This window comes from Eucyclogobius newberryi, unplaced genomic scaffold (assembly GCF_026437365.1).
Source record: "Eucyclogobius newberryi isolate DKJ021-1_F unplaced genomic scaffold, fEucNew1.0.hap1 SCAF_3, whole genome shotgun sequence".
Lineage (NCBI taxonomy): Eukaryota > Metazoa > Chordata > Actinopteri > Gobiiformes > Gobiidae > Eucyclogobius > Eucyclogobius newberryi.
The window spans coordinates 34,743,124-34,758,942 of record NW_027315945.1 but is presented as its reverse complement, the minus strand read 5'-3'; the positions used below and the strand labels follow the sequence as shown (position 1 = coordinate 34,758,942).

The 15,819-nt window shown below is 43.3% G+C and overlaps 1 protein-coding gene across 1 annotated transcript in view; it reads right to left on the bottom strand.

Annotated features, from left to right (window-relative positions):
* LOC140373940 (poliovirus receptor homolog) overlaps positions 1-15,819 on the bottom strand; it is a 111,136-nt gene that overhangs the window by 16,673 nt on the left and 78,644 nt on the right. The window contains exons 3-6 of the mRNA XM_072460688.1: positions 15,471-15,720; positions 12,434-12,727; positions 11,528-11,645; positions 7,620-7,768 (exon numbers count right to left, since the gene is read on the bottom strand). Coding sequence (XP_072316789.1) covers positions 7,620-7,768; positions 11,528-11,645; positions 12,434-12,727; positions 15,471-15,720 — 811 coding nt within the window. The remainder of the gene's footprint in view (positions 1-7,619; positions 7,769-11,527; positions 11,646-12,433; positions 12,728-15,470; positions 15,721-15,819) is intronic.

The window sequence follows — 15,819 nt, the reverse complement described above, 5'->3', positions numbered from 1 at the left end:
GTTGGCGTGATTTAAACCAAAAGGAGGTCAAAAAGGTCCAACGTTGCAATATTACAACATTTACTCACTAAATAAAGAATAAAAAAGACAAAAAGTTTAATTTCTACATCGCCGGCTTTTAAAAACAACACGGTCGAACATGTCGCTCGTTTCCAGCTATATTCAAGTCTTAAATACTGCAATTTAAAACACGCGACGCTCGATCCGTTTAACGCTACGCTGCGGAACTCTCCGGGCGAAGCAGGAACCCCTACAGTCGGCAGAAAAGTTACAGTTGCGGCTTTAAAACGGCCACATCCACACAATCCAAACTCGTCATAGTTAAGGCAGCCCTTTTCTGCCTTTCTTTCACGCCCGTTATTGTCGAATCCGCCGACTTTCTTTTCATCTTTTTGTGGTTTTTCAGGTTTCGAGTCAGAGGAGGTGGTTTTGAAAACGGCGTGGGCGAAGAGAGGAGAGCGAGTGTAAGTGCGAGGAGAAAAATGGAAAGAACAGTGGGGGGAAATGGGATCTAAAAAGCCAAAAGAGGAAGAGAGGATGGTGGCAGGGAAGCAGGCAGCAGCTGAACCAGCAAAGGGTGACTGATCCACTCTGAGGAGCTTGGAGAGACACACACACACACACTCACACACACAGACACACACACTCTCACACAGAAACACACACACACACATCGCAGTCCGGCCGCGGTGGAAATAGCACACGGCGCACACACCATTCCAGGGGGACTTTTAAATGGCATTCTCCCATCTTTCTACCTCCCGTTCTCCTCCTCTCTTTGCATCCTTCTTCCCTCCACCATCTACTTCTCCCGCTCAGTCCTTTAGCGGCGAGTGACACGCAACCCATTTGCAGCGCCGGTCTAAAACAGCTTTTTTGGGGCGGATTTGGAGAGATAACGGGTGTATCGGGCGGAAAAACACGACTTTCCTCGTCAGAGATTGAAGGATTCAGAGGGTCTCGTCCTATCTCGCAATGTTAAGAATATAGTGAAGTCTTGTAAGTGGTGAATATGCGTTCCAATGTGAGTCAAGAAGCTGTGAAATATATTCTATTGTGGAGAAAAAACATATTACCACTATAGAGTCTTTATATATGTGGCAGAAGCCATTGATACTATGAAGGCAACAAATGAACGGCCTTGTAGTTCGTTCACTGACTAAGCCAGAGACGACGGAACAAAACCAGGTCTGAACCGGGTCTGAGCCGGGTCTGAACCAGGTCTGAACCATAAACTAGACTGTGGCAGGACTAACCCGACCATAGCACTACAAAAAACACTCTTTATGAGTAATTGTAACATGAACAGCAGAAATACTGTGTACTGTACATGTACCACAAATGTGCCATAACCACAATCTGAAAACTTCAACAACTCTTTGTCCTTGAGCCATGTTTATTAACAGAGCCTTAAACTTAAACCAGATCTAAACAAGGACTAAACCATAAACTAAAGAGTGTGACAGGGCAAACCAGAAAGCAAAAGCAGCTCTTTTAAAACAAATCGCAACATAAATTGCAAAAATACGAGATATTCACAACGATCCAAAAATGATTCATTCTCTGGCCTTTTACTGACCTTTCCAAGATCATTTCTAATTAAAATGTCACACCTGCATAAAACAGCATTTCATAGACTCCGTTTGTATCGCCGCGGTCGTGGTCTAATCTTCTTTGTGCGCGCAGCCGGCTCCGAGACGCATTCTTCTTCTGCCACGCATGAGACGTTTTTTACCCCACACTCCGCACCACAGAACGCTCCCACGGGAATACAGACTTGGAGGACGACGGCGGCGCAGAGATGGAACAGAACAAAAACGTGGGGGGGAAATTGAGCGCTCGAGAACGAAGCCATCTCGGAAATGTACTTTTTTCCCTTTTTTTAGCCATCACAGAGTCAGGTTTTCAGCAGTCAGCGAAAAATAACTTCCAGGAGTGCAGGAGATGTATTTTGCATGAGGCTAAAATCAGCTCGGAGTACCGACTGTTCAAGGCGCTTCGCTGCGGTAGTGAGCGAGTACCGCGAGCGAGTACCGCGAGTACCGCGAGTGAGTCCGACGCTGGATGATTATCGGTGCCGTTATCGTTATTGGGGCAATAATGAGCGCCGATACTTTGTACTCAGATGGAAACAATGGCGGCCGCGCTGGACGTTTACACAATTAGCGTGACAAATGTATTCATCGTTAATGATATCATATTGTCATACTCCAGGACAGTTATATGGCCAAAAATACACATTACAAGCACAAGTGTATGTAAAGGGTCTAAGTCAGGGGTAGGCAAACTACGGCCCGCGGGCCACATCCGGCCCGCTGGGCCTTTCAATCAGGCCCGCCAAGCTTGTCCAAGTAATATAAAAAAATAATTTTTGTTTTAATTTTTTTTTCCTTTTTTGCCCTCAGGCATCTGTCTGCACTTGTATCCTTAATAAATATAATGTGAAATGAATTAAATCATAGATTCAATAGCCTATATTTGACAGAAAAGTTATATTTTATTTGATATTTAATTTTTGGGATTTTTTTTTCCCCACACCAATGGATCACGGGCTCCGCTACTTGCCTGGATTCGAATATGGCCCTCGGAGAAAAATAATTGCCCACCCCTGGTCTACGCCTTAGACCAGGGGTGGGCAAGTATTAGACCAAGTATTTTAGGCTCAAAAGGACAGTACACTCAAATTAAACTTTTTTTCAAACGGCTGAATTAAGTTGTTTATTTCTTCTGAGCTCTGGCCAATCAGAGCAGGTGATTTGAGACTTGGATTTAAATGTAATGAAGTACAATTGCATGGACAGAGTAACAAGTGCAGCTCTAAACAAATATACACACAGCATTATTTTTGCAAAAGTACCTTGTTTAACTTTAGTTCATTTTGATGACCTTGGCATTATTTCTATATCTTGATCATATAAAGTGCAGTCATGGGCCGCAGCAGATGAAAATATCCCCCTCATAATAAGCCTAATGTAGCACCTTGTAAAGTGTTTTATGACATGCTACTCCACACGCTGCAGAAATGTGTGTGTAATATGTAAATATTACATGAATAATAATTAACTTTTCACAGGATGAACTGTATGTACTTTATGGACTGTTTAATAGTGCAAAGCTAAACGAGAATGTCATGTATATATACACTCATGTTTATGTAATACTTTAATGTGTGTGCGTGCGTGTGCGAGTATTTGAGTCACTCCAATTTACTCCACATTTACTCCACATTTACTCCACATTAACTCCACATTAACTCCACATTAACTCCACATTTACTCCACATTTACTCCACATTTACTCCACATTTACTCCACATTTACTCCACATTAACTCCACATTAACTCCACATTAACTCCACATTAACTCCACATTAACTCCACATTTACTCCACATTTACTCCACATTTACTCCACATTAACTCCACATTAACTCCACATTAACTCCACATTTACTCCACATTTACTCCACATTTACTCCACATTTACTCCACATTTACTCCACATTTACTCCACATTTACTCCACATTTACTCCACATTTACTCCACATTTACTCCACATTTACTCCACATTTACTCCACATTTACTCCACATTTACTCCACATTAACTCCACATTAACTCCACATTAACTCCACATTAACTCCACATTAACTCCACATTAACTCCACATTAACTCCACATTAACTCCACATTAACTCCACATTAACTCCACATTTACTCCACATTTACTCCACATTTACTCCACATTTACTCCACATTTACTCCACATTAACTCCACATTAACTCCACATTAACTCCACATTAACTCCACATTAACTCCACATTAACTCCACATTAACTCCACATTAACTCCACATTAACTCCACATTAACTCCACATTAACTCCACATTAACTCCACATTACTCAAACTGGCAGAGTTTATTGTTACACTTTATAAAATTCGGTCGTGTTTCAGTTTACCCAAGTCATTACAGAACCAAGACAGTATTTTCTTTCCAAAACCAAAAAGTGCAGACTTTCTCTGTGATTTTGGCTCTGGGCTTTTCCCGAATGAAAACGCCGAGCGAGACATACGGAAACAAATCCTCGATCAGATGGTGCAAAAGAACACATGCTTTGTGTTGAATTAATATTCGAGAGATGGAAAACACACAAACTGAAATATGATGTTTGAATGGAGGATGTGGTTGAAATAGTCTTGTGTCAATTAGACTTTAACTGCTGAAGTGGCTGAACAATTATCACATTTCCAGTCAAGTTTCATTAGAAAAAGCACATAATTGATCGTTATTAAGGTCGTTATTCTTGTTTTTGTTCTTTGGTCTTACACATCATGCAGTAAAGGTATGGCCTTTGTGATTATTTTAAAACACAATTATACTTAATTGACATAATAACCTGAACAAAAGTTGTCCACAGGGTCGTCCTTTTAGCCAGGAAAAGGCACAGTATGAATAATTACAACCTGCCGTTCAATTATGCAGCGTCTGAGCTGATGAGTTTAACAGGAAAGAGTTACATCCTGTGCAGTGGATTATTTAGAGTGAGCGGCGATTTCAGACACTCTGTTTTGTCTTGGTTTGTTGAGTTAGTCCCGGCCTCTACTAGTCCCGGCCTCTACTAGTCCCGGCCTCTACTAGTCCCGGCCTCTACTAGTTCCAGTCTCTAGTCCCAGTCTCTAGTCCCAGTCTCTAGTCCCAGTCTCTAGTCCAGCTTCTAGTCCTAATTTCAGTTCCAGTCCTCGTCCTTATTATAGTTCCAGTCCTCGTTCTGCTCCTAATCCTGGACCTAGTTAGTAGTTCGAGTCATCGCAGTCCCAGCCCGACAGTCGCATCATTAGTCCTGGTCTAGTTCCAGCTTTAGAGCCACTTTAGCTTCAGCGTGTTCAGAAGTTTAAAAGCAGCTTTCAAAGTCAGACTTTAAACCTTCACCAGAAAAGTGAAAACGGTGCAACTGGAAGATTTAAACTTTAACCATCGAACACAATACAAAGCTGCGAGAGTCACTACTTTCATTTCTTTCCCTTTTTTTCAAACTCCATCATAGTAATCAAAGGAGGAAGAACCAAAATCCAAAGATAGCATGAGAAAGTAGCGCGTCAGTCATGTTCCGGCTAATTACACGGCGCCGACGAGCTCCGCCACATTTCAAAGTCAACAGTGTCACTTTAGCGTATCATTATTAGCCTCCTCGGCTTATCTTCCGCTAATGAACACTCCTCGTTTTGCCTTCAGCCCCGGTCTCCTCCGCCATTATCACGAGCCGAGGAGAGACATGAACATTTCTCCTTCGCTTTTGACTCGTTTCGGAGAAGAAAAAAAAAAGGGGTAGAAACGGGACAAAGTGCAGCGATGAGGTCGTCTCCGGGAAACCACGTGTAGTCGGTGATCACGGTAAAAGCCAGTGCGAGCACAAAGCACCCGCCGAGGCCGATGGGAACTTTTACAACACTGCGTTTGTGAGTGAGTCGCACAGAAAAAGTGGAAATGTGACATGCATTTTAGAGAGAGTGAGAGAGAGACCAAAAGAAATCTGTTCCCAAATCCTTGAGCGATGTCAGAGGTGGGCCGCGAAGCCAACGTTCTGCTCAAATATTCAGCTATTATTCAAATATTTGTTAGAAAAAACATTAAAAGTCACGTTTCTAGAGAAGGGTTCGATGCTTGTCTCCATTCAGATGTCATGGCGTTTGAATGCTCCGCAGTACGGCATTATGGGCCGGTAGGGTTGTCAAGTATCGCAATTCAGACACGAACCGATACTAAATCTGGAGTAGAAACGAGATACAACTACCGTATTTTCCGGACTATAAGTTGAACCTTTTTTCATAGTTTTGGCCGGGGTGCGACTTATACTAATATACTAGCGACTTATGTGATATTATTTGTTATTTTCACACTTGCAACCGCATTTCATACTCCAGTGCGACTTATACATGTTTTTTTTCTTCTCTATTATGCATTTTTTGACTAGTGCGACATACTCCAGTGCGACTTATAGTCCGGAAAATACGGTATCAATGTGAACAAAATAATAACAGGTCTAATCCAGGCTTATTCTGAAACATTTTAGAATGATCTAGAACTTTTAATTTTCTTATCATTTAATTATTGTTGTAGTCTCAGTATCAAGAGTAGAGTTTGAAAATGTAGTACTGAGACAACACCACTGGCCACGATGGGAAGTGGCTAAATACATACTAAATACTATTACAATACTGAAAAGTAGTATTCTGTTCTGTATTAAGGATAAACATTTTGAGTAACTGTATTCTGGTAGAGTTACTTTCCTAAAATCAAAGGAATAATGTACATTTAAGTACTTTAAACTCTGAAATGGTAAAAAAAATGCAATACGGGCAGTGGGGAAAATTCCTATGTTGCATTTTTTACACTATAATAGGATTTAGTTTGTTATTGTTGTGAACGCATTGCTGATTGGACCTCATTGGACCACAAAGTATTCTTGCCATGGCAGATTACCGTGTGGAGACAAGCATGTGACGAGAGAAGCTGTATTTTTAGCACAGCGCGACAAAAAGTGAAGAAAAAAAAAAGGCTGGTTTGGACCCACCTCTGACGACCGCGCCCACATTCACCACGGACAGAGCAGCTCGGGCATTAACCACTAACCCACAGACGCCACCGTAATGTGCTGGTCGTGTTGTGCAGAAACATGTGCGACGAAACCGCAGCGAGAGCGCGTTTCTGTTGAATCGCCCAGTCGCGTACGTGGAGGGCGAGCTCTGTTAATAAACGCATCCTTTGATATTCAAATTTTCTACATTTTTGTTCACCATCTATCGATTTTTTTTTTTTTTTTTTTTCAATCACGGAGCAATAATCCACCATGAGACCTGTAATTTATCTTGTAAATCAAAGTATAATGGACGTTATTTAAAGCTTTTATTCAATACTAGCACCAGTTTTTGTCTTTGTCATCATTTATGCTCCTGTCTTACTGTAAGAAGTGAAAAACTGTCTTTTACTGTAATATTATTAAATTACCGTATTTTCCGGACTATAAGTATACGTTTTCATGGTTTAGCCGGGGTGCGACTTATACTCCAGAGCGACTTGTATGTGATATTATTCGTTATTTTTATCCTGACAACCAAAAGAGGGCGCTCTAGGCTCTAAGCAACGCAGAAGAAGAATCTGCACTTCCTCTTCGGAGTTTGTGGAGTTGTTTAGAAGTGATACAGAGGAATGGATGGATTTAGTGATTTGGGGTAAAACTGATGCTTACGACTTATGGGTGTTTTTTTCTTCTCCGTTATGCATTTTTTGGCAGGTACGATTCATAGTGCGGAAAATACAGTAATATTTACGATTTTACATCTAATTTCTGAATCCTGAACGTCATGCAAGCCTATATTTGTGGTTTTGGCCGTAGTCATGGTCAAAAACACAATAACTCTACACGTTTACAGTAACCTCCAGTGACAAAAGTTGCCGAGCCCTTGTCGTGTCTGGCTCCCGTCACTTTCAGACATCCATTATTTCCGCAGCTCGACCTCGACGCGACTTCTGAGCGTTTTTTTGTGATTGTGGCCCGGGTTGTAACGTTTGATGTGATTTGTGCGGCTCGCGTTGCCGTCGCCGACCGGCGCTCGCTCACCTCGGACGAACACGGTGACCTGGTCCTTCCCGCGGCCGATGCGATTCTTCACCTCGCAGACAAAAGTGGTGTTGACCGCGTCGTCCACCTTCAGCACCTTCAGCTGATTGTCCCGGACCTCCACGGTGTCCGGCATCTCTCCCGACATCCTGCCCGAGACAGAGGAACCACATCGGGATTTTAGTCGGGTGCATCACATGTCGTTGCGTCAAACAAACAACTGAGTATTTATTTTTTTTAAGTGATAATTTCAGTGGCAATTGTCCAAAATGTTTGTCGCTTAAAGGTGGTATGGACGATTTTTTCCAGCAAATTTTTGATCATATTTCCTCGTGGCGTGGATAAATCATTTGTCCTGCCACGTATCAATCATAAAACGCACCTACCGCTCACCTGCAGCCGCGTCTGGCTCGTCCCCACGTTTCCGCGTGCCTAAGCGCATGGATCTATCATAATATAGTTCCCTCAGTGTACGGGGCAAAATGAAGACGGAGAAAGACAGTTCGAGCTGACGCAGAAGTGGACAGAAATCTACGGGAGACGAGCGATGCGATGCGCTCCGTCGCACTAATAAGCAAACGCACGTGTGTGTTGTATCAGTCCGCACGGGGGAGTGCGCATGCGCACTTCCGCCTGCGTTCTCAAATCGCCGAAAAATCGTCCATACCGCCTTTAATGACAGGTTTTTACGATTTTCTAATTTTGACTTTGTTTGGTGTAATTTATACCTGTTGTACATGTAAATTATAGTTTTGCACCAATCGAGTATTTTGAGGAGAAAACATTGGAAAATTAGTAGAAAGAGACGAGAAGAGACATCACAATAGGGATAAAGATTCCAGTCAAAGTTTATGCATAATTTACACAAACAACATTTTTGACTCTTTAATAAACATTAATTCAACAAAATAAAATTGCTCATATATTTGTATTTGTCAAATAAAATAAATTGTGACATTCAATGATTTTTTTTGCCCAGTGTTTGCTGGGTAATTTCATCAAATACAAACAGGAAGTGAAATTGTAAACCTTAAAAATGTGCTATACTGGGATATTGTTTTTTTTCCATATTTTTTTAGAAAAAAATCAAAATATATTTATCTTATTAGATGTAAGTGCCTGGAATGTTCCGTACAATGGCATTATACACATCTACTGCACTTCCATGGAGACGGACAACGAGAATGAACGTGAATTGTCATGATATAGTCCAATGTATCGCTCTAAAACCACATGCTTTTACTGACTGATGATTGAAGATCTCATGATTAAAAAGTTGACTTTGATTAATATCCGATTAACTGCAGAGCCCGAATTTGTACATTTTCAAATTCTACAAAGAAACTCCTCGCCGCAAAGTTGGTCCAAACCCACCAGCTTATTATCACTGAATAAAATACAGCGCTGCGGGGGAACTCGAGGAAAGTCTCTAACCGCCACATCCCCAAATCTCATCTCCGCCAATTTGAAAAAGTACGGGTGCTCATTTTTCCGATTTTTGTCACAGTTATGTTAATAAGCGGTAATGCGGGGGAAACGGAGCGCGGGGAGTCGAATTGTGTTTCTCATTATGCGAGGGTTAAATCTCAAGTCACAGAGTCCATTATGAGAAATTATGTGGCTATCTCCATAATCAGAGCGCAGACGCTGTAGTGGCAATAATAAAAGCGCTGATTGCAGCTCGGTGCGGATTGCGAGGGGCCCGGGGGGGGGCCTGGGGGGGCCGGGCGAAGAAGTGAAAGAGAAAACAAAGTGATAGCGATCGGGACGATACTGAAGACCTTTACGTGAAGTCGGCTGAAAAGGAATAGTGTATTGTATTTTTTGGTGATTGTAATAGTTATCCCGACTATATAGACTCTAAAACACACAGGAAAATATGTTTAATAATAAAGACAGTGGGATTATTACATGAAAATACCAATCGCTAAACTAAAGTGCGACATTTGTTTGGGTTCAGTTGTGTTTTTATCATTATTATTTTTGGGATGTCCCTCGATTTATGTCCGTTTTTCTTTCTTTGGTCATGTTTTGTTTGTTTTTTCATGTTTGTATATATTTTTATTGTTCTTTAAAAAAAAAAAAAAAAAAAAAAAAAAAAAATCTTGAGGAAAAAAAGAAAACGCTAATCACTATTTGGAAAACTTAAAGGCGGTATGGACGATTTTTCGGCAATTTGAGAACGCAGGCGGAAGTGCACATGCGCACTCCCCCGTGTGGACTGATACAACACACACGTCCATTTGTTTATTAGCGCAATGGATCACATCGCATCTCTCGTCTCCCGTAGATTTCTGTCCACTTCTGCGTCAGCTCGAACTGTCTTTCTCCGTCTTCATTTTGCCCCGTACACTGAGGGAACTATATTATGATATGAAGACGCGGCTGCAGGTGAGCGGTAGGTGCGTTTTATGATTGACACGTTGCAGGACAAATGATTTATCCACGCTACGAGGAAATATGATAAAAAATTTGCTGAAAAAAATAGTCCATTCCACCTTGAAAATAAAAATATAAAAAAAGTTGAAATTTTAAACTTTTTTTTCAACAAAAAAATGTATACAAACATGAAGAAAAAAAAAAGGCCAGAGAGAGAATGAGAGACATAAATCCAAAGATATTCCACAAATCAATAAAAACTAAAACCCACTTGGCCCACAGTCCGTGTCAAATTTTTCCTTTTTCAAATCGAGTCCGAATGTGATTTTTTTCATTTGTCAAACGTCCATCATGTCGTCAGTCCAGTAATATTTCAACTTTTATCTGGTTATAATCATTTTAAAACTCTGTGTACAATAGAAATAATCCTTTGACTAGTCGCCATGGAGATCAGTTTGAGGTCATACTGTGCAACTGTGCAACCGTGCAATTTAATGTTAGTGGTTTTATTCAGAGGCAAATCTAACGTTTCTGTCCTCGCTCAGTTTAATCATTAATTAGGACCAAATTATCCATGATTAAAGGCTTTTTTTAGACCTGGTTTGATCCAACTTTGGGCCACGTTCATCCCTCATTTATGCCCAAAATACTGACCACAACAAACAACTATCATTGTACTAAACCTGGTTATACAGTATATTGTGGGCTGCTGTATTGATACACAATTAGTATTTTGGAATATTTTAGTTATTATGTAATTTAAGATATTATAGTGCTTCAATTTTGCTGCTCGTGAGAAATACATTTGACATATTCACAAGTTTAACAAAGGTTGTTTTGTGTGTCGTGTACAGAGTATCGTTTAGAGTATCGTGTACAGTGTCCTGTACAGTGTGTCGTGTACAGAGTGTCGTGTACAGAGTGTTCTGTACAGTGTGTCGTGTACAGAGTGTCGTGTACAGAGTGTCGTGTACAGAGTATCGTGTACAGTGTCCTGTACAGTGTGTCGTGTACAGAATGTCGTGTACAGAGTATCGTGTACAGAGTGTCCTGTACAGTGTGTCGTGTACAGAGTGTCGTGTACAGAGTGTCCTGTACAGAGTGTCGTGTACAGAGTGTCCTGTACAGTGTGTCGTGTACAGAGTGTCGTGTACAGAGTATCGTGTACAGAGTGTCCTGTACAGAGTGTCGTGTACAGAGTGTCCTGTACAGTGTGTCGTGTACAGAGTGTCGTGTACAGAGTATCGTGTACAGAGTGTCCTGTACAGAGTGTCGTGTACAGAGTGTCCTGTACAGTGTGTCGTGAACAGAGTGTCGTGTACAGAGTATCGTGAACAGAGTGTCCTGTACAGTGTGTCGTGAACAGAGTGTCGTGTACAGAGTATCGTGAACAGAGTATCGTGAACAGAGTATCGTGCACAGAGTATCGTGCACAGAGTATCGTGCACAGAGTATCGTGCACAGAGTATCGTGGACAGAGTGTCGTGTACAGAGTATCGTGTATCGGTTCGATGTGTGGTGGTACTTACGCTCTCCACGTGACGATAGTGGGCACTGGGTTTCCGTTGGCCTGGCAGGTCAGGACCACGTTGGTGCGTCCCACCCACCAGTTGTTGTCGTAGCCGGATATGGCGACTTGGGGCGGATCTGAGTGAAGACGGAGAAGGTCAAGACGGAGCAATATTACTACGGTACGCTGATTTCTGTCAATTAAAATGAGAAAGTGAAGTTGTCTTTTATAATGACAATTGTAAAAAAAAAATATCCCAGGCAGGTCGAGTATTTCCCAGCATAAAGTCCTGTTTTTTATAGTTATACATTTATATATTTTCCTAAGTGATATACTGTATGAATAAAATATACTCTTTATTTTCTCTTATTATACATTTACTTATTGCCTTTAAATGCAGATTTTTACAACTGCTATGGCATTATATGAAGAAAATCTCTACATATTAGTTTGCCAATTAACTGTTTATTTTTCAAGTATATTTGTATGAATGTATTTACCCTAAGTGCTGCAAACGTGTATTTTAGTCGTTGACCCATTGAGCGTGTTTGGGACGCTCTGGATCAGCGTGTTCCAGTTCATTCCAAAATCCAGCCACTTCGGCGGCCATTTTGGGGGTCATACTAAATTCTGACGCCCAATAAAGCAAAACAAACATTTCAGAGTGTCCTTTCCCTGTGGCCAGCCTAAGGCACACCTGTGCAATATTCATGCCGTCTCATCTGCATCTGTATACACCACATCTGTCAGATTATTCAGGTTAATTGCGTAGTAAGACAGATTTGGACAGATTTGTGAACAATATTTGAGAGTTATTTGCGTCTATAGAATAAGGCAATGGCTGTATCAAAATAAAACGATTATACACCTTTTCTACTGTATAACTACCATCGTCATAATTAACAGAGAGGATTGTGGGCCTTACATTGCACGGCCAGTTTCAGCGGGAAGCTCTCCGATTTGGTCTGCGTCCGGTGCTCCACCACGCAGCTGATGTCCTTGCCGTTGTCCGCGGCGGTGGGCACGAGCCTGTACTCGCTGCTGATGGTCTCGGTGTTGTCGGCGTTGGCTTTGGACACGGACGTGGCGTTGCCGTTGGCCGTGGTCACCCAGCTGATCTTCGGCGCCGGCCGCCCGTTCGCCGACTCGCAGCGGGCGACCACCACGGCCTTGGCCCCGGCTTCCACGGTCACGGTGGAGGCGGCGTTCTGAGGTTTGGCTGTAGACGGGGGGAGGAGAGATTTGAACGCGGACAGATAATATGGAAATAACGCCGCCGAGAGGAGAGATGTGCGTGTTCTGAATTTAAGTTTGAATAAATCACGTCATGGAACTGTCATCTCTAAACTTTCTCTAGGAAAGAAGTTGAATTGACCTTAAAATGAACAGCAAAAGAGAAGACCTATCACTTTTAAAACTTTCGTTTGCAGACGATACACTCTACACTCCGCTCATCTCCCACGGACCTGACTTGTAACTTGACCCCCGTTCGCGTAACGTAGAGACAAACACGCCGCACAGTATTGCACGTTCCAAGCAAAGCAACGACATCGATCGTGGAGACGAGAGACCAAACCCTCCAGAAAAGTGACATGGTGCACCTTTAACTACGGGCAAGGCCATTCCATTTGAACAATACAAACGGATAAAAACAAACATTTAATTTTAAAAGAGTGTGTGGAATCTTTTGGGATTTGCCAGTGTTTGTTGACAAGTGAAACTGCATTTTGCGTACTTTACATCCATAGGAGCAAACATAGTGATGAGTTAGCTTATGTAATAATGAGAAACTGTCTATTTTCTTATTTTCTTGACAGAGCTAAACCTCTTTGGCCTCGTGGCTCAAAGGTGGAACAGCAGCAGATCGACTTCCTTCAGACCCGCCCACAGTTTGTCTCTCCCATTTCCAACTCCGCCGTTCTATTAAAAAGGAAAAACCTGACAATGTCCCAAATTGAGTCGAACAGATTGTTTTGCCCAAATCAGTCAATCCCGCTTCTAACCCCACAAAGCTGGGCCGCGCCTACATCTATTTGCCCATTGATAATTATCGACTTCCTGCTCGCGCCGCTTCTCCTTCACAGCGGGTCCGCTCTGGCCCCTATTCCTCCTCTTCCTCCTCTTCGTCCTCCTCTTCCTCCTCATCTCCCCTCAGCGTTACCAGAGCGCGATCAAAGCGCCGGGCAGGACGACAGCAGCCGACAGCGGGCATGACAAGCAGCCAGATCAATACTACGCCTGAGGGGAGGCGAGGAGGCGAGGAGGAGAAGAGGCGAGGAGGCGAAGAAGCAAGGAGACGGGGAGGCGAAGAGGCGGGGAGGAGAGGAGGCGAAGAGGCAAGGAGACGGGGAGGCGAAGAGGAGAAGAGGCGAGGAGGCGAAGAGGCGAAGAGGCAAGGAGGCGGGGAGGCGAGGAGGAGAGGAGGCGAGGAGGCGAAGAGGCGAAGAGGAGAGGAGGCAAGGAGACGAGGAGGAGAGGAGGCGAGGACGAGTGGAGGAGAGGAGGCGAAGAGGAGAGGAGGGAAGGAGACGAGGAGGCGAGGAGGAGAGGAGGCGAGGCGGAGTGGAGGAGAGGAGGTGAAGAGGAGAGGAAGCATGGAGGCATGGGACGAGAGGAAAACAAGGACTAGTGGTAATAAGGAAGCAAGGAGGCACAGGGGAGAGGAGAGAAGAGAACAGTATAGAGCTGGGAATAAAGGAGACAATGAGGCATGGGGTGAGGAGAAGGTAGGAGAGAAGGAGGCTTTAAGGTTTAGAGCTTGGAATAAAGGAAAGAAGGAGACAAGCAAGCATGTGGTGAGGGATGGAGAGAAGAGAAGGAGACATGGGGTAAGGGCAGGGGAGGGAAGGGAAGGGAGGAAGGAAAGAAGAGAAGTGAAGGAGAGGTGAAGGCTTTAAGGTGTAGGAAATATATAAACGAAGGAGACAAGGAGACAGGCGGTGAAGGGCTGTGTAGGTATAAAGGAGACAAGGAGTCATGGAGCAGGAGGAGAAGACAAGAAGGAGGAGAGAAGGTGTATAAAGGAGACAAGGAGTCATGGAGCAGGAGGAGAAGAGAAGAAGGAGGAGAGAAGGTGTATAAAGGAGACAAGGAGTCATGGAGCAGGAGGAGACCAGGAGAAAGTGAGCGACGGCGTTCTTGAGCCACGATCAGACCAACGGCTCCGTCGCTTTGAGAACAACACAACTGATCTGCCCGTGCCACTTAAAACAGCAATTACGGCCGGGCTGGACAAGCTTTTAACCTGCGGGCTGCCTTTGAGGGCGGGAGTGAAGCGGAGGCGGGGGAGAGCGGGGGAGGCGGGGGAGGCGGGGGAGAGCGGGGGAGGCGGGGGAGGCGGGGGAGAGCGGTTTGCATACAGATGACGACTTCAAAGTGTATCGTCGGTGGTTAAAAGCGTTACGAACGGCGATCGCGGAATTGTGAGGAACGCGGCTCATTTTGTCGCAGAACCAATAATATTTTTTTTTTATTTGAAACAAAAATTGAAAAAAAAATTGAAAACAAATTGGGGGGAAAATGAAAACAAAAATTACGGATTTGTTTTTCAGGGAATCATTTTCATAACAAAAGTTCTTTCATTTTGCATTTATTTTTTATACATCAATACTTTTGTTTATACAAGGGGAAAAATATAGATTTTTTTTTAAAAACGGTTCAGATCCAAGTCAAATATTACAAAGTTACAGTGTTTAAAACTGGAGGGAAATCGATTGCGTTCAGTGAAAATATTGTAAATATATAATTATATGTGATACTGTTTGTTATTTTCACACTTGCAACCGCATTTCATCCTCTGGTGGTGCTGGTGCGACTTATACTCCGCTGCGACTTATACTCCGCTGCGACTTATACTCCGCTGCGACTTATACTCCGCTGCGACTTATACTCCGCTGCGACTTATACTCCGGAACATACGGTATTTTTTTGAGTGCGATTTTACTTTGGTAACCAGAACTCACCGAGCATGACGAGGTACGTGATGCCCTGCTCGTTCCCGCTCGGGTAGGTGGCGTACTCGCAGATGTACTTCCCCTCGTCGGTCATGCGCACGTCCTGGATCTGGATGGAGGGGCTGGCCAGGTTCGGGGGGCTCGGCGAGAAGCTGACGCGGCCCTTCATGGGGGAGTCGGGGTAGTTGGGTTCGAAGTTGGGGTGGAAGACTGCGATGTTGATCCGCTCGCCATCCTTGGGCTCGTAGATCCACGTGACCTGGAGCGAGAGAGTGGAGGGGGTGTGGTCACGAGACGGCAAAATAAGAAATATAAAATTGGATACATCTTGAATTTTGTGGCAAACAAATATAAAAAT